Raw genomic sequence first — 22,602 nt, 5'->3', positions numbered from 1 at the left:
AACTAGCATAGAGTTTTAAGAATTTCTGAATAATTCTTTGGTAATTCTTGAGAGAACATACCTGGAGGTGTGTCTGTCCTGAATAATAGCTAAAATCTAGCCTCTCCTGGGGACGTGTGTATTCCTAGTTCCCTTCAGAACTTGAGCTCTGGGCAGGCACTGCTTCCAAGCCTACCACGCTGACCCCAGGTGTGCGCGTGCCTCTTCTCGTGGATTTGCTTTTTAGAAGCAGCAGGATAATGTGTCCAGTTGGGGACAGACATGTGTCCTCAGCGCTGTGGGTTCTCAACTACCCAGCTTTCATAAACCCTTTATTCCCTGCAGTGATACGTCAGAAAATGTGGTTCCTACCTCCTGGAGAGTTGACATTTTCCTTTGATGTTCCAAAACTTATTTACTGGAGATGCTGTTTCTCAGTTACAGTTCTCTGTAGTCTAAGCACTTCCCCTGAGGTATCAAGCCTCTCACCCTGCATCTGGGCTGAGGGACAGCAGTGCCTCATCGCTCAAGCCAAAGATTCAGAAGTCATCCTATCCCCTCCTTCCCACAATCCAGTGCTAAGTGCTATACTTCTACTGGCCACCATCTAGTCTTGTCCCCTCTTCCAGAGCCAGCTCAGGCCGACCTCCACAGCCCATGCCTGGACTACTACTAGTGGCTGCTCCTCACTGCTTCCCCTCTCTCTTCTCCACGCCGTCCTCCATACAGCTGCCAGTACAGTCTTCCTACACACTCATCTAAAGTGCATGTCTTGATAGGGCTCTACTGTGTTCCGTAAGATTCTTAAATTCAAAATTTCCAGCATGGTCTACAGGTTTGTCTGTGCCCAGTCTCCCAGAGGGAAATGTTTGCTATAAATACCTGAGAGGTGCTCTGTATTTCTTTCTCTGGGTAAAGCTTCCTGAGCTTTGGCAGCAAGACAGGAATTGGGCAGCGGCTGCCCTTTAATTTCCCAGTGGCTGGTCAAGACCTCGCAGTCTCCCACTGCTTATTCTCTTGCTTTGATTCACTCATCCTCCATCTTTGCCTGAAGTGAACCTCTCCTTTCACCAGGTATTTACAGTGTGTGTCATAATTGAGCAGAAGAGCTGTTGGAATGGTTGTTAGCAAGCTCAGAGCACTCTGGCTTTTCTTCAGAACCAAGCTCTTGCTTGCTGACGCTTTTTTCACCTTTAGGGGCTTGGGCCCAAGCAGAGGGCAGCCTAGAGCCAAACTGCCCCAGGTAATTGGGTAACTCATCTCTCATGCCCTTTGCTCCAGCAAGGAGAGAGGAAGCCTCTCTTGGTGGCACACAGATTTAAAAACAGCCCCCGGGGTAGGTGTGTTTAGATCAGGCCTGGGTGCTCCGCTAAACTTATTCTCCCGTCAGTGTCCAGACTCGGCCTGCAAGCAGGACCTGCTGGCCTACCTGCAGCGCATCGCCCTCTACTGCCACCAGCTCAACATCTGCAGCAAAGTCAAGGCCGAGGTGCAGAACCTTGGTGGGGAGCTCGTTGTCTCTGGGGTAAGTTTCATCTGTGAAAAGAAGTGGGTGGTGGGAATAGTCTGGCCTTTGTCCACATACACTCCTTACCTGCCCTGAACTGGGAAGGTGAGCTGTGGAAAACCCTGAAGTTTCTTCCTTGGAGGCCAAGGGCTGGCTGCACCTCAGCTGCAGGTATATTTTTAATCTTCCCTGTTTTTCTTCCCCCACAGAAGAATTGAGCCTGTTCAAAAATTGCAAAGATGATATAGCAAGGCTTTCTCAAATCTCCTCTACCCCTCCAAGTGCTTCAGTATTATCACCCCTCCTTGTCTCTTTACCATGTCACTGTTCTGGACCTCTCCTCACCTGGGGGAGGGCAAAGAGGTGATCTCGCTCAGTGTGCTGGGCTCTATTAATTCCCCGGAATTTCCTTTCAAAGAAATTGACACCATTTGGTCACCTGCTATGTCAGTGCCCCTGGCCATGGCTGACTCAGGCCGCCTCCTCCAGCTTGTTTGAGGGGTGAGGGAAGGTGGCGATGCCTTACATTCTTCTTACTGTTCCCTTTATTTCTTCAGAAGATCTGAAACAGGCCTTTTCAGGGTATTTGAATAAGAGCAGCCAATTATATGGGGCTGTGGCCCACCCCTGAAGGGAAGGAGGAGGAGGCTCCCCCCTCACCCAACCCTGGGGCTAAAGGTCAGGCCTTTGCTGCTCACCGCCCATGTTTGTGTCTCTTAGGTGGACAGCGCCATGTCCCTGATCCAGGCTGCCAAGAACTTGATGAACGCTGTGGTGCAGACAGTGAAGGCCTCCTATGTGGCCTCCACCAAGTACCAGAAGTCACAGGGCATGGCTTCCCTCAACCTCCCGGCTGTGTCGTGGAAGATGAAGGCACCTGAGAAAAAGCCCTTGGTGAAGAGAGAGAAACAGGATGAGACACAGACCAAGATTAAACGGGCATCTCAGAAGAAGCATGTGAACCCTGTGCAGGCCCTCAGCGAGTTCAGAGCCATGGACAGCATCTAAGGCTGCCCTCGCCAGCTGCCCCCACCCATCGGGGCTCTTAAGATCAGTTACTGTTCTTCACTCAAATGTATTTGCTAAATAGAGCACTGATGTTAGAGTCCACCGGGAAATAGGCAGATGTTAAACCTGGCCAGGTGGTGAATTTTGCAAGGACATACTTGTGTTTAAGTCAGTCACAAATACTTTTAGAATTCAGGAGCATATTTCTAGCTGTATTTTTTTATAAGCTTAAATAAAAATCCCATAACCAAAGAGAATCCCATATTAACTTGTTAGTGACATTCTTGACCAAGTTGTGTGGCATTAGGGTCTGAGAAAAGGAGAGATCTGACTCACTCTTTTTTCAGGGAGGGGTCTTCCAGCAGCCCAGGGTCTGGGCAGGTTGGCTGGTATTAAATGCCAAAGATGACCAGGGCAAGCAAACTGGGTGTCTTAGGAAGTGGTCCCCAGAGAGGAAATGTTTCTAGAAAGGTCCTGAGAGGGACAAACCACATGAAACTCAGTAAAACAATGTATCATGCAGAACACTGATTACTCTATGACGTGAAATGAGAATTGCAATGCATGGTTACAGTCACTAATGTGCTCTGCTGCAGGACATATTAAAAAGTTGCTTATTTTCTTCCTCAGGCTAGAATGTTATGATGCATAATCAGAACTTGCTTGTTTCCCTTTGTTCAGCTCCAAATGCAGATACATCATTGGGCTCACTTCTAATAATTGCAGCATTTCCTGCCTTGGGCTTACTACAGTAGCCTAACAAAGTAGCATTTGCTTAGGCAATAACTTAGACATTACCTTATTTGTGATTAATATAGTGATTACTATAGCTACAAGGTATAATTTTACTATTTAAATTTTATGAATTCGAATGTTTTTTACACTAACTTTTCCCAATAAAGTCCACCTTGAAACCAAGCCCAAGAAGTTAGTTTTTCTTTGCTTCCAGCAGTCACGTTTTACATGAAACATCTCCCCCCAGTGTCCCAACAAGGAGACTCTTCCTATGGCTCCTCGGGAACTCAAGTGTTCACCCTTCAAGGGGAAGGTCAAAACCTTGGAAGTGTCCTTAAAATCTCCATGGGTATCACCCCCTTCTCGTCTGAGTTGTTTCTATCAGCTTCTAACCACACCAGGATAACAGCTGCCTCCAAAATAGCCCTCCTAACGCCATGTCCCTTCCCAGCAAAGCTCCTTAGAGAGAGGTGTGTAGTGTCCCCTCTTCCTCCCTTGCATTCTGCCATTCCAGCCCCTCTCCTCCCGGCCACTCTACTACTGTCCCCCTTAAGGGAGCTGTCAGCATTACCAGATTGATTGGCTCTTTCCTCATCTTAGCAGTCTCACACAAGTGCCCAGGTGAATGGCCCCGCTCTCAGAAGTTCCTCACTTGCCTTCCAGAACACTCCATTCTGATTTTGTCTTCCTTCACCGCTGTTTCCTAGTCATTAAAAGCTGTGCTTCCCTGGGCTCAATACGCAGGTCTCTGGCTCTACTCACTCTTCCAAACTTAACCAGACTCCTGGCTTTATGTACAGTCCAAATTCTGCCTTCTCCTGTATCCTGACTTATAACTGCCTGCCTCCTAAACTCTCCACATAAATGTCTTAGTATCTCATACTTGATCTGTCCAAATTCTTATCTTTAAAATGTATGGTGGGTCCAACCACCTGTTTACTTTCACCTGGTCATCATATTAGTTACCTATTGCTGTGTGACGAACTGCCCCAAAACTTCGCAGCTAAAACAACAAACATTACCTCAGTTTCTGAAGGCCAGGAATCCAGGAACAGCTCTGTGGGAGGTCCTGACTCGGTCTTGCGTGAGGCTCAGTCTCTCTCCGAAGGCCAGATGGGCTGGGGAGCTGCTTCCAGACTCCCTCCTCGCTGCTGGCAGGCGGCCTCGGTCCCGTGCCCTGTGGCCTCCCACAGAGCAGCTTATGTGCTCACTGGCTTCCCTCAAGTGAATCATCCAGGAGAACAACCAGATGGGAGTCGTGGTTTTTTAAAAACCTGATCTCAAAGGTAGTATGACCAGCACTGCCCTGGCCAGTGTTGCTAAGTGGTTAAAGCATAGGGTTGTGGGTTCACTCCCCGCCCTAGGTTGGGCATATCGGGGAGGCAACCAGTCAATGTGTCCCTCACATCAATGTTTCTCTCTTTTTCTCCCCCTACCTCCCTTCCATTCTCTCTGAAAAGCAAGCAAAAAAATATCCTCAGGTGAGGATTAACACAAAACATCCACATATATATGACCATCACTGCCATTATATTCTGCTGGTCACACAGACCACCCCTGGTACACTGTGGGAGGGGGACAACACAAGGAGGCCGAAGCCAGGAGGTGGATTTCCAGTCACCTGAACCCAGACCACTGCAGTAACTTCCCCTTTGGGCTTTACTGTTCCCCACACCCTACTCCCCAGGGCAGTCACAATCAATATGCAAATTGTCCCCTCAACTGGGAGTTCGACCAGGAGGCGGGGCCAGCCAACCACCTGCGGCCAGTGGCCCCTCTTCCTTGCCTGGCTGGCCCTGATTGGCCCTGATCCGCCAGTGCACCGGGCCTCTAGTAATCCCTATAAAACAAGTCAGATTGTGTCATTCTCTCAGCTCCAACCAGCAACAGTTTCTATCTCCCAGTAAAAGCCAAAGTCTTAAATGACGGTTTGGCCCTCTAGCCCAGCCGTGGGCAAACTAGGGCCCGCGGGCCGGATCCAGCCCGTTTGAAATGAATAAAACTAAAAAAAAAAAAAAAGACCATACCCTTTTATGTAATGACTAGAGGCCCGGTGCACAAAAATTTGTGCACTCGGGGGGGGGAAGGGGGGGTCCCTCAGCCCGGCCTGTGCCCTCTTGCAGTCTGGGACCCCTTGGGAGATAACGACCTGCTGGCTTAGGCCTGCTCCTGGGTGGCAGAGGGCAGGCCCAATCCCTAGGTGCAGCCCCTGGTCGGGCTCAGAGCAGGGCTGATTGGGAGGTTGTGATGCCACCCTCAGTCACGCTTAGGGTAGGGCTGATTGGGGGGTTGGGGCACCGCCCCCTATCACACTCAAGGCAGGGTCAATGGGGAGGTTGCAGCACTACCCCCTGTGATGCACAGAGCAGGGCCAATCAGGGGGTTGGGGCGCTGCCCCCTGTCACTCACAGAGCAGGGCCAATCAGGGGGTTGGGGCACTGCCCCCCCCCCCCCCCCCCCGTCATGCACAGAGCAGGGCCCATCAGAGGGTTGCGGAGCTCCCCCCTCTCACGCACAGAGCAGGGCCCATCAGGGGGTTGGGGAGCTCCCCCGTCACGCACAGAGTAGGGCCGATAGGGGAGTTAGGGCACCGCCCCCTGTCACACACAGAGAAGGGTGGATCAGGGGGTTGGGGCGCCACCACTGTCACACTCAGGGCAGGGCCGATGGGGAGGTTATGGCTCTACCCCGTCACAGACAGAGCAGGGCCCGTTGGGGGGGGGGGGGGGGGGGGGTTGGGGCGCCACCCCCTGTCACACACAGAGCAGGGCCGATCAGGGGGTTGGGATGCCACACCCTGTCACACACAGAGCCGCAGGGCGATCAGGGGGTTTGGGCGCTGCACCCTGTCATGCTGATCTGGTGCCAGGAGACCTCTTGGCTCCGCTGATCCCGGTGCTGGGAGGCATATTACCCTTTTACTATATAGGATAGAGGCTTGGGGGCAGGCTGGTTTGCCCTGATGGGTGTCCTGGATCAGGGTGGGGGTCCCCACCGGGGTGCCTGGCCAGCCTGGATGAGGGGATGATGACTATTTGCAGCTGGTCACACACCCTTCAGGATGGGGGTCCCCACTGGGGTGCCTGGCCAGTCTGGGTGAGGGGCTGAGGGCTGCTTTCAGGCTGACTGAAGCTCCCAACCACTCCTTTTTTTCTTTTTTCTTTTCTTCTGGGCCAGCTTTAGCTCTGGCTCTAGCTCTGAGGCTTCCGCTGCTGGTTTGTTTCGGTTCTATAATCGAAACAATGTATAACTTCAGCTCTGAGATCCCAGCTGGCTATATTTGTTAGAATGTTTCAAACTGCCAGCTCAGAGGCCTGCAAGTCAGGCGGGGAACGTTGCAGTCTGCAGTTCCTGGAGGAAGCAAGCCTCATGTTCGCTTCCAGCTGCCTGGCTGCCGGCCGCCATCTTGGCTGACAGTTAATTTGCATAAGGATACGCTGATTAGCCAATGGGAAGGGTAGCGGTCGTACGCCAATTACCATGTTTCTCTTTTATTAGTGTAGATGTTTACTTTGAATTTATATTAGTTCACACAAACACTCCATCCATGCTTTTGATCCGGCCCTCCGGTCCAGTTTAAGAACCCATTGTGGCCCTCGAGTCAAAAAGTTTGCCCACCCCTGGTCTAGACTCTCCCCTCTCCCTTTGTCATTTGCCCTTTGCACTTGTGGTTCCACTGCCTGGAACCCTCCCCAGAGATACACATGTGTCTTCACAAATCACCTTACCCAGAAGACCTTCGAAAAACCCTACCATGCCCTCTCTATAGCACTGAACTTGCTTTACGTTTACAAGCCCATCTGTTTCTCTTGTAAGTTTTGCAGGAAGAGGGATCTTGATTTTGTTCATCACCGACTCTCCAAAGCCCAGGACAAGGACTGAATCTCGGGGAACTCCCATGGGGCTGGACCCAGAAGGCTTTGGCCTCCCTATACTCACCCCCAACCCTGACTCAGGATCCATGACGACACTCTGGAACGTTCTCATGGCTTTTGTTGCCATTAGTTTGTCACATTCCAAAATGGTCTTCCAGGCTTGAGCCCAGATCCCCGTCTGTCCTCAGCTGCTTCACCTGATCTGCTGGAAGCCCTACAGCCTAGGAGCCCAGCGGCCCCCAGTCCACCTCCTCTCAACCCATCACTTCAGCAGAGGCCAAGGCCCCACCCCTCAGTGCTGCAAAGGTTCCTAAACTGGCCTACATCAGCCCCAGCATCCATTATCCATCCTCTACCTGCAGCAAACGCATCTTCCGGAAACACCTCCAAGTAGTAAAGTCTCTCATGACGCCCTCTGTCTAGGCTTCCCCCTGACCTGTGCCCACCGAGCCCCTAGAAGTGGCTCCTGACCCTGTGCTCCCCCTGTGAGCCCATTACTTGATGTCCGAGTCAGCACCTTTCCCTTATCATCACACCAAATATAATGCCATTACATACTTAGACTAACTTCTGTTTAACGGTACCTCCTTTAAGCAGTATCTGTGAAATCATGTTTGATGGGCTGGTTACATTTTTTCTAATATACATCAAAATAACATTTTGATAAGTGTTCATGTATTTCCTAAAATCATCCAAGTACCACCTCTACAGACACTGGCCTGCAGCTGCCACTGCTGCCTGGCCCTGGGCATGGCACCTGGTATTGCAGCACCAGCCCTCACAGCCTGACCTGAATTCTTTTGAGGAACAAACAGCATTGGTCTTGCTCACCCTATCCAGCAGACGGTCTCCTACATGCTTGAGAAATAGCTGTTGAACCATTCAAACCATTTATTGATTTAAACCAATCAAAAGGTACTAGAAGGCAAAAAGGAGGCAACTGAGGAGGCACCCCCCCAGACATCCTGAAATCCTCCATCTTCTCAGACAACAGCCTGAAGCAGGACGGCCTCACTGTATCCTGCCCCTTTTTGCTTCCCAACAGGGCTGACAAACCCTCAGCGACACCTCCATATGCGACGGCGTTTCACCAGCCTGGCACTGGGTGTGCCACTCCTCTCACCTGCTCTCCTACCTGCACACAGGACCGCAGAGCCCAGCGCTCTCCTCCTTGCTGGCAGCAGCTGCCTGCTGACCCTGTACCGCCTCCCGTGACTCCTGGGCAGATACTTCAAGGCCCTTCCTCACCTCTGCCTTAATTCGCACAGCTTTCAACCTCCATCCAGGCCAGGGTCACTCCACTAAAGGAAGAGAGGAGGACTTCACCCACACCCCCATCTCATCTTTACAACCTGTGAGGTGTCAGTGCTACCACCACCCCTCAATCTCTACACCCAAGTCACACAGCTGGCAAGCAGCCAATACCCCCTCCAGCTTCAAGATCCAATTCCTCCAAAACCCCCAGGTTCTGGAGTTCCAGAGGGCAGTGCAGGGGCCTGTGCCCCCTCCATTCCCCCCTCCCCCCGCCACCTTCTTCAAGCTGGAAACTCCCTCATGCTCCCTCCCACCACATCTGCCCCATCCCTGCACCGGGTTCTCAGGACTATGTCTGTTAAGATGCAGGAACTCTGCAGGTCCCTGGCTAAGGCACCCCCTGGCTTGTCACTGGATCCGGGCCTGGTCAAGGATTTTGCCCCACAATCTTCCCTCTATTTCCTGCCTTGCCAACTTTTCCTTCCTCCTGGATCTTTCTCAGCAGCATACAAAACATGTTCTAGCCGAAACCAGTTTGGCTCAGTGGATAGAGCGTCGGCCTGCGGACTGAAAGGTCCCGGGTTCGATTCTGGTCAAGGGCATGTACCTGGGTTGTGGGCACATCCCCAGGAGGAGATGTGCAGGAGGCAGCTGATCGATGTTTCTCTTTCATTGATGTTTCTAACTCTCTATCTCTCTCCCTTCCTCTCTGTAAAAAATCAATAAAATATATATATACCATGTTCTAATACAGTGGTCGCCATCCGGTGGTCCGCAGACCACTGGTGGTCCATGAGGTCTGAAAGGTTGGCGACCACTGTTGTAATGGGCCCCATAGTTGTAAAAAAAAAACAAAGACAATACAAAAAGCTTCCCTTGAGTCCATGTCGCCCCCCATCCCTTACACAGACGCCTAAGTTGAGTGTTTAGAACTTTAGACCATGTCTCCACTTCCCTCCTCTGCTCTCCCAGCTACACCTTCTGTCCAGTCCCTTCTAAGTAGCATATGAAGTCGGTGCCCACCCCCCCACACCCGCTCCTCGTCGAACCTCTAGATTTCCACACTCCCCTCCCTTCACCAATCCCTGCTTCTCGTCTCATCGTCCTCCTCCTGACCTCTAAGGCTGAGGGGGTCCAGGCGTCAGGCGCTGGTCCTCCTCTCCGGGCCCCTAGGCCGTGGTGGTGTGTGGGTAAACGGGTCAGAACCAGCTCTCCAGGGCAGAGTTGGGAGGGGACGTGTAGAGATAAGTTTGTATACATTTTTCTCCTGTAACAGGATTGTAGCACACAATTCACAAATAATAACAAAATACACAATGCTCTTTACTGCAACTTCCATACAGCCAACTGATTCTCACCAGGCTTTCACTGATTTTTGTTGAAATCCTGCATCCATAGCCAACCGACAGTTGTAATTGACAAAGGAGCCTGGTTCTGACAGGAATGCTGGTTGATACTTTGTTTACCTTACGGAGTAAGATGAAAGCGAAAAAACAAAAACATCTGTGGGCGTTTCACTTGTTCATCAGTGAATGACTTCTTTGCTAAATCATATAACTGTCAAATACTCTAAGACAATTCCTTCAGATTTTTGTGCTGATAGATGACACTTTAATTAGCATTATTAACATTTTGAAAACGTTTTCTTCATCACTTTAAGGCTTGATTTGTAGCGTTTCCCAGTGTCCATGGTGTAAATTCTCCCACATCAGATTTCCAGCCACGAAGGCGGCATCTGGAAGGGGGCGTGGGAGCACAGGTGCCCACTGTGGAGCATGTCTGCACCACCCAGACGCGACAGACACGTCCTCTCCAGAGCACAGATAATGGCTGACTGTAAGTAATTAGGAAAGTTGAGTAATAATTACCTTTAAAATTTTTTAAGTTTACACACAGTAAAATTTATACTTTTTAAGGGACAATTCTGTGAGTTTTGACAAATACATAGAGTTGTGTGATCACCACCACATTCAAGGTGTAGAGCAGTTCTAGCACCAATGGAGTGGAACCGTCCCCCATCCTAAGTCTTGGCAAAAACTTTCCTCTATAATTTTGCCTTTTCCAGATGTCATGTAAAGGGCTTATACAATATGTAGCCTTTTGAGTCTGCCTTCTTTCCATCAGCATAATGCCTTTGAGATGCACACAGGTTGCTGTGTGCAGTTCATTCATTTCCACTGTGGAGCAGGGCTGCACTGTGCAGATGGGCCACGGTTTGTCTATCCACTCTCCAGGTGAGGGACATTTTGTTTCTAGGTCGTTTTATTTTTACAAATAAAGCTGACATAGATTTTCCTTTATCTTGCGTAAATACCTAGGAGTGAGATTGTGTTGCAAGGTATAAATTTGTTGAATTTTATCTGAAACTCCCAAACTGTTTTTCCACAGTGGCTGCATCATTTTGCATTCCCAGCAACAGTGCTCTGCATCCTCATCAGCACATGATAGTGTCAGGTTTTTGGTTTGTTTAGGCTTTTAAATTTTTTTCAGCCATTTTAGTGGGTGTGTAGTAGTGCCTTGTGGTGTTAATTTGCATTTCCCTAACTACTGATGCTGAGCATATTTTCATGTGCTTATCTGTCATCTACATTTCTTTGGTGAAATGATTTCAAATCTTTTGCCTTTTTAAAATTGGATTGACTATTATCGATGAGTTTTGAGTATTCTTTATATATTCTGAATGTAAGTCCTTTGTCAGATATGTGATTTGTAAATATTTTCTCCCTACTTGTAACTTGCCTTTCGTTTTTTTCTTTCACAGAAATTTTAACATAGTGAATTTTATCATCTTTTTTTCCTTAATGAATTATGCTTTTGGTTGTTGTATCTAAGAACTCTTTGGCTAATTCAAGGCCACAAAGATTTCTTCTAAAAGTTTTATAATTTTTCATTCAGGTCTGATTACTTTTGAGTTCAATTTTGTATAACATGACAGATATAGGTCAAGGTTTGTTTTTTAAAATATGGCTCTCCAGTTGTTGCACCACCACTTACTAAAAAGATGATCTTTTCTCTACTGAAGTGTCTTTGCACCTTTGTCAAAAGTCAACTAAATATATTTTTATGGGTCTATTTCTGAACTCTCTATTGTGATTCATTGATCTGTGTGTCTATCCTTTAGGCAGTGTCTTGATTACTATAGTCTTTGTAGCAAGTCTTAAAATCAGCAAGTGTGATTCTCCAAGTTTTTTCTTTTTCAAGATTGGTTTAGCTACTTCAATTCCTTTGGATTTCCATAGAAGTTTTCAAATCAGATTCTTGATATCTAAAAAGTTCCTGCTGGGATTGCATCGACTCTATAGGTCAATTCTGGAGGGACTGACTGATATCTTAACAACATTGAGTCTTCCAACCCAGGAACTCAGTATGTCTCTCCATTTATTTATATCTTTTTTTCTTTCATCAGTGTTTTGTACTTTTCAGCATTAAAATCCTTCCCATATGTTGTCAGACTTACATGTATTTCATCTGTTCTAATGCTGTTATAAGTGATATTGTTTTTAAATTTTCATTTCAATATTTTATTGTTTGCATATAGAAATACAATTGATTTTTGTATATTGACCTTACATTTTGTGGCCTTGATAAACTCCTTGTTAGTTGGGCATTTTTTGTACATTTCACGGGATTTTCTATATTCGAAATCATGTTATCCTTCAATAGAGACAGTTTTACTTCTTCTTTTTCAACCTGAATGCCTTTTATTTCATTTTCTTGCCTTACTGCACTGCCCAAAACTTCTGGTACAATATTGAAAAGGAGAGGCGAGTGGGCATTCTTACTTTGTTCCCAGTCTTAGGGAAAAAGAAGTCAGTCTTTTGACCATTAAGTTTGATGCTTGTTGTAGGTTTTTATGTGGTTTCCCTTCATCAGGTTAAGGAGGCTCCCGTCTATTCCTAATTTGCTGAGAGTTTTTATTATAAATGGATATTGAATTTTGTCAAATGAGTTTTCTGCATTTATTGAGGTGATTGTTTCTTTCTTCCATCTATTAATATGGGAATTGAGCTGAACTAGCCTTGCATTCCCAGGATAAGCCCCATTTGGGGATGTTCTGGCATGCTTTTATATACAGAGGTGGGCAAAAGTAGGTTTACAGTTGTATTGTGACATTCTTTTAATAAAGCTACTATAATAATCGTAACCTATCTTTTCCCATATGAACAACTGTAAGCCTACATTTGCTCACCTGTGTTGCCACATTTGATTTGCTATTTATTCTGTTGAGTTTTGCATGGAGGATTTCGGTAGGAACCTTAGAAAAACCTTAAGTCCTCCCTACAGCTTCCAAGATCTCCTTTCTCCAATACCTCCTGTCCTCATTCTTATGAGGGGTATTGTTCCATAGAGTTTTTTTTCTTTTAATATCTTTGTCTGGTATTAGCATTAGAGTAATGCTGGCCCATGAAAGGGGCTTGGGAGTATTTTCTTCTATTTTTAGGAAGAGATTGTATAGAATTGGTATTATTTGGGAGAATTTGCCAATGAAACCTTCTGGGTTTGAGTTTTCTTTGGGAGAAGGTTGTAAACTATGAATTCAATTTCTTCAATAGATATAGGAATATACAGGATATCTATTCTTGAGTGAATTTTGGTAGCTTGTGTTTGTGGAAGGCAGAATTATGGTTCCTCAAAGATATCCACATCCTACTCCCTGGAACCTGTGAATATGTTATGTGACATGGCAAAGGAGAATTAAGGTTGCACATCAGCTGATTTTTTTTTTTTAAAAAAAGGGAATTATTCTGGATTATCCAGTGGCCCAGTGTTATCACAAGGGGCCTTAATGTGGAAAAGGTTGGCAGAAGAGTCCATCAGAGTGATGTCGTAAGAGAACTGTACTTGTTTTTGCTGGCTTTGAAGGAGGAAGGGTCCACAAGCCAAGGAATGCAGGCAGCTTCAAGGAGCCGAAGAGGCAAGGAAATGGATCCTATTGGAGCTGACAGGGAGGAATGCAATCCTATTGGTGGCTTTGATTTCTATATTGTGAAACTGACAGATTTATGACCTATGAAACTATAAGGTAATTTGTGTTATTTTGAGGCATTAAGCTCATTCTCATTTGTTACAGCAGCAATAGAAAACTAATGCAGTAAAAGGCAGTGTTTTTCAAGGAAATGGTCCATCATTTCTTCTAAGTTGCCTGATTTATGGACTTAAGAGTTGTTTGTAGCATTCACTTATTATCCTCTTAAGTGAATATAGTGATATCCCCTCTTTAAGTCCTGATATTAGTAATTTATGTCTTCTTTTTTTTTTTTTTTTTTTTTTTTTTTTTAAATATATTTTATTGATTTTTTACAGAGAGGAAGGGAGAGAGACAGAGAGTTAGAAACATCGATGAGAGAGAAACATCGATCAGCCGCCTCCTGCACATCCCCCACTGGGGATGTGCCCACAACCCAGGTACATGCCCTTGACCGGAATCGAACCTGGGACCTTTCAGTCCACAGGCCGACGCTCTATCCACTGAGCCAAACCGGTTTCGGCTATGTCTTCTTTTTTCAAAGAACCATATTTTCATTTCATTGATTTCCTCTAGTTATTCTGCCTTCAATTTTATTGGCTTCTCTACTCTTATCTTTATTATTTCCTTTTCTTATTCTTTCTTTGGGTTTAATTTGCTCTTCCTACTAATTTTTAAAAATTATCTTTGCATTTTTAATATATTAATTGTAAGTTTACATAATTTGATTTTTATTTTTTAACTAATTAATTTTTTAAAAATATGTCTTTATTGATTTTAGAGAGGAAGGGAGAGGGAGAAAGAAAAACTTCAATGTGAGAGAGAAACATCAATCAACTGACCAGGGACCAAACCCACAACCTGGGCATGTGCCCTGACCAAAAACCAAACCGGCAACCTTTCAGTGCACAGGATGGTGCCCAACCGAGACACACGGGCCGTGCTGGTTTTTAATAATGGCTGTTGAACAACTAGCTCGCAATGTTTCTACAACCCACATGGCTTATAGGCTGCTATGAGCTGGCTCCAGCACACTCTGCCTCCTCGTTCGTCTTCACACATGACCTCTTCCTCCCTAGCGCCAGACTCTTTCTCCAGCTGCCTATTCAACATCTCCACTTGAATGTCCAACTGAAATCTCAATAAACCTACATCTAAAACAATGTCTACAATAATGCCTCAATCTTTTCTCCTCAACCCTTCTCTCTTCCCTCTTCTGGAACCAGTACCTCCAGGGGCCCAGTTGCTCAGGACCCTGAGTGAAGCTTCATCCGTGACCTTCTTTCCTCACACACCACAAGCAGTGTATCAGCTCCTCTCAGCTCCATCTTTAAAATGTATCTGGAGTCTGAGCACATGACACTGCCTTCTCTATCACCATCACCCTGGTTCAAACCTCATCAACTCTCACCACGGTTCTGCAGTAGACCCTGCACTGGGCTTCTGCTTCTGTCCTTGCCCCTCGGTTGTCTCTTGTTACCACAGCAACAGTGATCCTGTTATAATGTCAGTCATGTTGAGTCTCTCCATGGCTCCCATCTCAAAGAGAAAACTCCCACCTTACGATAGCTGCCGAGCTTTGACCTCCCTTGTTGCTTACTCTTCTCCCTGCCACTGAATCTTGCTTTTCCTCCACCTCCTACCATGTTCCTGCCTGAGGACTTTTGCATCTGCTATTCCCTTGGTCTACAAAGCACTTCCTTCGATCCCCACGACTCACAGCCTGTGTTCTTCCGTTCACACTATGTCTACTCAGGGAGGCCTTTTCTAACGCTCTTTACCCCTTCTCCTGTTTTATTTTTCTGCACAGCTCTTAGCACTCACTGCCTGACATCGTATTATATACTTATTTGTCATGGTCTGCCCCTCCCCCGTACTTACCACGTCATGCCCTGGAACAGTGTCTGGCCCTAGTTAGTCCTAAATCAAATTTGTTTTGTGAATGAGTGAGCAGCAGCCAGGAAAATGCCCGAACCCTCCCCTTGGCTCCCGGCTCCATCAGGATCAGGCTATGCCCCTTGGCAAGGCTAACAAGGCACTGGAGAATGTGGTCCCCTTGACCCCTGTGGCTCCACCTTGAGCCACTTGGCCCCTCACCCCATCACTTCCTCCAGCTACACTGAACTTGGGGTTCCTCAAATGGACCTCTTTCTCTCACCTCAGGCCTTCCTACATCTTCCTGGGGCTGAAATCCCTTCCCCCTTTCACCTGGCTTGTTTTTCAAGCACCTTCAGGTCTCAGCTTGGCTACTACCAGTTCTGGGAGGCCTTCCCTGACCTCCTCAGCTCCGACTGAGCAAGGCTTCCCCATCACGTCCACGTCACAGTGGGACTACTGTCCCCCACCAGACTGTGAGCTGCCTGATAGCAGGGCCTTTGACTTACTAATCTCAGAACCCTGGGGCCTAACACTGAGTAAGTGCTCACTAAATACAATCTGAATGAAAGAATGAACGAACAAGAAAACTATTAAGAACCAAGCCTGCTAAGAGATGGGATGGGGGACCTAGGACCACTACCCCACTCCCCATTCCTGTCATCCTCCCACACGGAAGGCCTGGCTCAGCCCCGTCCGGCAGCAGGGAACCAACAGTCAGCCAGAGCCTAGGAGGAGTCCACAAGTCACAGCTCTCAGCCAGTCCTTGCCATGAGGCCAAGAGCCCTACAGCCCCACAACATGGGGGGTGGGAGGAGAGTAAAGCAGCCTGAGGCCCTGGTAGGAAGAAGTCACATCACCCCAAGTACTAGTGGCTAAGAGTCCTCCATTACCATTTCCTGCCTAACTTCAAACCCAGGTCACATTCCTTGGCCACAGTTCCCAGGATGGCACTCAAAGGGAGGCAGAGAAGGGCTCCTTCTAGACCCGCACACAACAATGAATGATGAACCAGTGGAACCAGAACCCACACCCAAGCAGCGTGAGCCCAAGCCCTTGGTCACATGGCTGCCTGTCTCCTAGGTGGGTCTGCTACATGGCCCAGGACCAAGCAATCAGACATCCAGCACTAACTAGATGAGGCCAATGAGAACACCCAGTGGACCAAACTTCACCATTTTTGATGCCTTGTTTGTATGTAGAGGGAGGAGGGGGGAGCAGCACTCCACTGCTCAACCTGTGGGCGCAGCAGCCTGGCACTGATCTGGTGTCCCTCACCACAGACCCCAGAGGCTCTTCCTCAGCCCCAGGGGCCGCCAACCCCATCCCCTAAGAGCTCCTGGTCCAAAGTCCCCTTTCTGTAGCATCCCAGTGGATAGAAGTCCTCAATTAGGCCTCTACTAGTCTAACTCCTTCCAAGGGGACCCCTGCTCATACCCCAGATCAGACCCTGGTGGTTACAGAGGCCTCCAGGGCTGGGGATCCTCAGCCCCAGCCTGACAGTGCCCCAGGATCTCACAGGGTCTCCTTCCACAGCTGCCTACATTCCTGCCAGCCCCTGCTCAGGGTGCACCTGCTCCTGCCGCCTCAGCACTCACCCCTGCCAGGAGGCTCAGACCAAACTCAGCCCCAAACCCAGGCTCTCCCCATGTCTCACCTTCCGCCTTTCTCAAACCCACCTGCAGGGTCTGCTGTCATCTTTAAAGTGACTCTTGACTTTGGCCTTAGCCAGGCCCTGGCACCTCCTTTCTGGAGCCTACCCTGCTCTGCCATAGAACAGCTGCTCTGCCATCTCTCCTGGCCCTCCCATTACTGTCTGTCAAATTAAACACAATTCCCTTCTGAGCCGCACATTCACACTTTCCACAGCGTGATCAGCCCAGCAAGTCCCAGCTCTGCCTCTCACAAGCTGTGTGACATTAGGCAGATCATTTAGCCTCTCGGAGCCATGATTTTCTCATCTATAAAATGTACTTTGAAAGCTACTGAGAGGTTCTAAAGGCAGTGAGGCAGAATCCAACATTTGATAGATTTCGGGTCTGATCCTCACTTTGCTGGAACCCTGTGGCTTCCTACGCTGGTGGAACAGGCTCCTGCCTCCTCCAGCCCACGTGGGCAGCTCTGGGCAGGCAGCAGCTCTCTTCCAAGCTCCTGTGTGCTGTGGCATGAGGAGAGCCGGAGAAGGTCTGAGGCTAAGCAAAGGGACTTCAGGGAAGTAAGTACTCGGTGTCCCCTCAGCATAGGGAAGTTGAGATTTCTACATGCAGGCGGAGGGGCTGCCTGAACAGCAGGAGTGAGCCTCTGGTGCATTGGGAAAGGCTGATAAACAAACGCACCAGAATCCAAATCAGGAAGGCCGGGAGCTGGGGTTGCCGTGGCAACCTGCAGTAGGCTCCCAGCCTCTCTGAGATGGGGGCAGGGACTTGTCAGATTCGGTTGCCCTTGCCTCCAAGGCCTCCTCCTTGGGCTCTGCCCAGCTCCACACGGACACAGAGGGGCAAAGGCACAGAGAGGCAGGCCTGGGCTCCCACTACCAGCTGTAGTGAGGTCACTCCTCTCCCAGGGTGAGGCTTATACCCAAGAGCCCCCAGAATGAAACAAGCCCCTCCCAGCATCCTCCACCACCAGGTCCCAGCACCACTCACTCAGCCCACCCATCAGCATCCCTCATGTGGTGATGCCCTCAGGCTTCTCCAGGACCAGCGGCCTGAAATCTATTACTTGGTACAAGGTAGAGGGGGGCAGGGAGATGTTCCCAAACTTCCCCTCAGAGCAGGGTCGGGGAGGGACAGCACAGGTGCCAGGCACTGGGGTAGTCCTTTATGCATGTTTTCTCTCATTTAATGGCATAACCTTTGACAGATGAGGAAACAGGCTCGGAAAAGTTAAGTGACTTGACAAGGTCACAGAGCTACTGGGTGGTAAAAGCTATGTCTCAGCCAGAGTTTTCCAACTTCTGAGCCTGGATCCTTCCCAACTGGGGGGCCTGTTACTAGATGCCCTGGGCTGACCATGCAGCATGTCACCAAGGGCTGTGCCCAGTCCGCACAGATACACAGTAGACAGACAGATAATGACCTTCACGCCTCCATTTAATGGCCAGTCCAGCACTGCCCCGCTGATGCCCAGACCCCAGTAGGGAAGCCCTCCATCCTGCCTGCTGTCCCCTGAAGAACCCATCCAAACTGGTACCTCTCAGCCTTACTAGCACTTCCAGTCTAGTCTCAGTCTTAGGGGGCGGCCTCATCTCAGCTCCTTCAGCAAACTGTTGATAGAGCCCAGCAGTTCCCAGAAGTAGCCCTCATCCTCGCCATCTTGGAGCTCCTGGGCAGCTAGCACCTGGTATTCAGCCTGCAGACTGGCCAGCGTCCTGCTGAGCTTGGGGTCCTGATGGTAGTGGTCCCTGCAGGTGACCAGGAGGGCACCCAGTGTCTGCAGCACCTTTTCACGGGCATCATGTTCAGGCAGCGCCAGCAGGTGGGCAGTGATCTCACACCAGCCTTGTTCTCGCAGGCTTGGCAGGAGGTGCACCTGGCGATATTGCTGCAGCTTCTCTGGGGACGTCTCCTGGGTCAGCTTGGCCTCCTCCTCGGCAAACATCTGCCATCCGCATGGCCAGGTGACAGGGGTCGGGTGGGGAGGAGAGAACACACACAGAGCAGTCAGCCCTGCCCTTCAGATGTGAAGGCACATGGCTGACCTGTGAGTTCGAACCCTCTTCCTTCATCCCCTTGGACCTCAAAGGCCCTCATGGGAGAAGGCCAGCAGGATTCATGGCTTCACACATACTCCCCCACCTACCTATCCATCCATCCATCCACTCATCCAAACAACTGTGCAGTGTGCCAGATGCTGGAGACATAAAGATGGAGACAGGGTCCCCGCCCTGAGGAGCTCAGGGTCTAGCAGGAGAATGAAAGTTAACGGAGTAATTCCTAAAGAGCATAATAAATTCAGTCCAGCAGTGCAGTGCGGTGCCAGCCCAAGACCAGTCAGCTGTCAGTGGAGTGGGAATGTGAACCAGCTAGGGCTTCCCTGAGCCATGAGGGATGCGTGGGAGTTGTCCAAGGATAAGGATGGAGTGGGGGGCCCACACACAGGAGGGTGATAACAATGCCTGGGCCCACCTCCTTTTGAAGAATGGCAGGTTAGCCCTGGCTGGTTTGGCTCAGTGGATAAAGTATTGGCCTGCGGATTGAAGGGTCCTGGGTTCAATTCCGGTCAAGGACACATGCCCAGGGTTACAAGCTCGATCCCCAGTAGGGGGCATACAGGAGGCAACCGATCAATGATTCTTATTGATGTTTCTCTCTCTCTCTCTCTCTTTCTCTCTCCCCCCTACCCACCCCTCGACTTTCCTCTCTGAAATAAAAAATAAAAAAAGAAAGAAAAAAGAATGGCAGGTTATGCTGGTTGATGGGACACAACAGACAGAGCCCTGAAGTGTCCCTCCAAGGAGGATGGCTCCAGGCTGAGGGTCTGGAGAGCTGAGGAACGTCTGGGCAGGAACCCAGCCCCATCAGCAAAATATGGTGGAACCAATGCTGCCAGAGGCGGCAAAGGAAACACCTGAAACCTGACAAGATGGCAGCTCATTTCAAAGGTCAGAGGAAGGCTACGCAGAGGTGGAGGGTTGGCAGGGGTGACAATGCCCCATATGGGCTGTACTAAATGCCCTGCAAGGAGTCTCTGCCCTAACTCCAGGGAGAATGAGGCATGCAGGGTACAGAGAAGGCAAGAGGGGAGCCCAGGAAAGATGAGGGGCCACAGGAGACCACATGACGGCCTTGGAGCCCACTGGGGCTGGTGGAGGAAGCTGGGGAGCGGGAGGGTCAGCATCCTGGAACAGGAAAAGCTCACGACCATCCCGTCTGGCCAGTTCTTCACTCCTGGGGAACAGAGAAGCCCTGACTGCCTCCAGCATAGAGAATGCTGGCATCTTCCTAAAGCCTCTGCTGCAGGAGGATGGCTGTCTGTGTACTGTTTGCCGAGAGACACCAGTCCCTCCCTGATCTTCACAGCACCCAGGACTCCAGGAATGAGCCAATGTCAGTGCCACCATGCCAGGGCTGGGGGCTGTGAAGAGACACCCAAGGCAACAGAAGAAAGAGATCAGGCTTTCTCTCCAGCCGATGTTCATGTCCTTCTCCAGGCCTGTTGGCCCACATCCAGGATGTCAGCTGTGCCTGGGCCTTATTAATTGGATGTGAGCACCACATGGCTGCCTGCTGTTCTGGGTTCTGCAGCTTAAAGGGGGAGAGAGGGAGAGAGGGAGAAACGGAGAAAAGGAAAGAAGGAGAGAGGGAGGGAGAGAGAGAGGGGGGAGAGAAGGAAAAGAGGGAGGGAGGGAGGGAGACAGGGAGGGAAGAAGAAGGGAAGGAGGGTGAGAGAGGGAGGGAGAAGGGGGAGGTAGGGAGACTGAGAGACATGACAGGCCAAGAGAGTCAGAGAGGGCAAGCACACAAAGCAATAGCTGACAGAGAAGCAGCAATGGACAGCCCTGACCCGCAACAAAGCACAGGGGGGAGGGGTAGGGAGGAGGGATAGGCCCCTCAGCCTCCAACACTCAGCAACAGTTCCAGCAGCTGCCCAGCCCTGCTCCACCAATCAGCAGCCTGGCTGTTCTTGGGAGAATGACAGGCAGCTGAAAAGGCCCTGCCAATGCTCGCTGCGGCAGATGAACTAAGAATCCAGGCCTAGCTGGTTTTACTCTGTCCATAATTAAGACACTTTTTAGTCTCACAAAGACCAAAGTGAGCCAGGCACCAAGTCTCCTCCGGGTGGCAAGCACCTGGGGTCCCCAGGGCCTTCCAGGGCAGCCATTCTGAGCCCCTGCCCAGAGCCAAAGCTCTCAGAGTTGGCAACTCCAGGTTTCTAGAATCTTAAGATTCAGCATCATTCCAGCCCTTGGCTCCTTGGTCCCTTGGCTGTTGTCATGACTTCTAGACACAGCTGCTCTATCGCTCCTGCTCCTCATCACCCCACCCTATGCTTCAGCCTTAAATGAGGGGCTCACCCAGACTATTTCTGGCCTTCGATCACACTGATCCTGAGTTTGCACACTTGGCTCGGACCACTGCCAGCACCTTCTCTTTGTCCTTCCTCATCAGCCTCAGGTTTCAGCCCAGCAGTCACTTCCCACAGGACAGCCTCCCTGACGTCTCGGAAATACTGGGTTTGGGGCCCTGAAGTGGGCCCACAGCACCCCTGTCTGCCCAGATCAGAGCTGGCATGTTTGCTCCAAAGCACTTACTAATGAGGATGAAGGGATGAATGAGAGAGACATGGGAGGGACCAGGATCGAATGGTCACAAGCAAACACAGTGAGAGGGAGGCAGGGCAAGCGGGGACTCACCTTTTCAGTGACCAGGTCGTAGAGCAGGGTGACCACGCGCACAGCCAGCACCTCTGTGCCCTTCTCCTGCACCAAGCTCCGCAGGACCTGCAGGCCCCCCAGCTTCAGGAACTGCTGCTGGGCATAGGGGAAGTGTCGCAGTAGGGAGCACAGTGCAAACAGGACCTGGGGAGGCACACATGCAGATGGGTGAGGGGCCAATCAGAGCTGGCCCTGCCCTAGGCCCAGAAAAGGCAGCTGTAAGTGCACCAACCATCTCAGCTCGGCTCCCATTCTTCCTGGCTCCATCCACTACCCTCAGGGACAGCTACACCCCAGAACTCAGGACTGGGAGAGCCAGACACCTTCAACATCACCCAGTGGACAAATCGAGGCCCAATGCAGGACGCCAGGGTGTGGGACTCAACACCACACGTGGGAGCTACATCCAGGCCCCCAGATGCCTTGGGATGCTGCTGTGATACTTTGAGTGAGTGGGACCTCTCCGCCTACGCCCCCCAAAGTGACATGCACAGCCTGGAAAGGGACCAGTGCCTTCCAGGCTCCACAGGTGTGCTGGGGGCTGGGCAGGAGGAAAGGAGCAGAATCCCACCTTCTTCTTTGCAGTGAGAGGCTGCTCCGTAGCCAGGATGACCAGCAGCTTCTGCAGGGCTCCACCCTCGATGGCCTCCACCTGGACCTTTGGGTTGCTATGGAGGGTGGGAAGAGGAAGCACAGAAAAGCATGACTTGGCACCTATTCACCAAGTTGGGGCAACACCACTGTGCCCAGCCCAGGGATCTGGGTGGTCAGAGAGTTGACAGCACACCAGCCATCCCTTGGGAGAAACAAGGTGTGCAAGGGGGTCGGGGGAGGTTCTCCCCTCTGGACAAGCTAGAACTGAGATGGGGAAACAGAGGCTAATTAGTGTGGATCCACCTGGGTACAATGACCTATGGCACAAACGACAGGGTCAAGTGCCCCCATGTCAGTCTCCCCTCCCCAGCAGCCAGCAGGCTGGGGTGTTTTAAAAAAGGAAATCACATCTACCACTTTAAGATCCTTCTGA

The 22,602-nt window shown here is 49.9% G+C and overlaps 2 protein-coding genes across 5 annotated transcripts in view; one reads left to right on the top strand and one right to left on the bottom strand.

Moving 5' to 3' along the window:
• Window positions 1–3,412, top strand: part of CTNNA1 (catenin alpha 1) — a 174,967-nt gene extending 171,555 nt beyond the window's left edge. For all 3 annotated transcript variants that reach the window (XM_070414893.1, XM_070414892.1, XM_070414894.1), the window contains 2 exons: window positions 1,370–1,504; window positions 2,207–3,412. In XM_070414893.1, the coding sequence (XP_070270994.1) occupies window positions 1,370–1,504; window positions 2,207–2,494 (423 nt within the window). In that variant the 3' untranslated portion in view covers window positions 2,495–3,412. The remainder of the gene's footprint in view (window positions 1–1,369; window positions 1,505–2,206) is intronic.
• Window positions 3,413–18,273: 14,861 nt separating this feature from the next.
• Window positions 18,274–22,602, bottom strand: part of SIL1 (SIL1 nucleotide exchange factor) — a 214,986-nt gene continuing 210,657 nt past the window's right edge. For both annotated transcript variants that reach the window (XM_070414888.1, XM_070414889.1), the window contains exons 8-10: window positions 22,147–22,243; window positions 21,555–21,719; window positions 18,274–18,799 (exon numbers count right to left, since the gene is read on the bottom strand). In XM_070414888.1, the coding sequence (XP_070270989.1) occupies window positions 18,443–18,799; window positions 21,555–21,719; window positions 22,147–22,243 (619 nt within the window). In that variant the 3' untranslated portion in view covers window positions 18,274–18,442. The remainder of the gene's footprint in view (window positions 18,800–21,554; window positions 21,720–22,146; window positions 22,244–22,602) is intronic.

This window comes from Myotis yumanensis, unplaced genomic scaffold (genome assembly GCF_028538775.1).
Source record: "Myotis yumanensis isolate MYYU_CA2020_CCGP unplaced genomic scaffold, mMyoYum1.0.hap1 SCAF_5, whole genome shotgun sequence".
Taxonomy (NCBI): domain Eukaryota; kingdom Metazoa; phylum Chordata; class Mammalia; order Chiroptera; family Vespertilionidae; genus Myotis; species Myotis yumanensis.
This window is presented reverse-complemented; position numbering and strand designations above follow the sequence as displayed.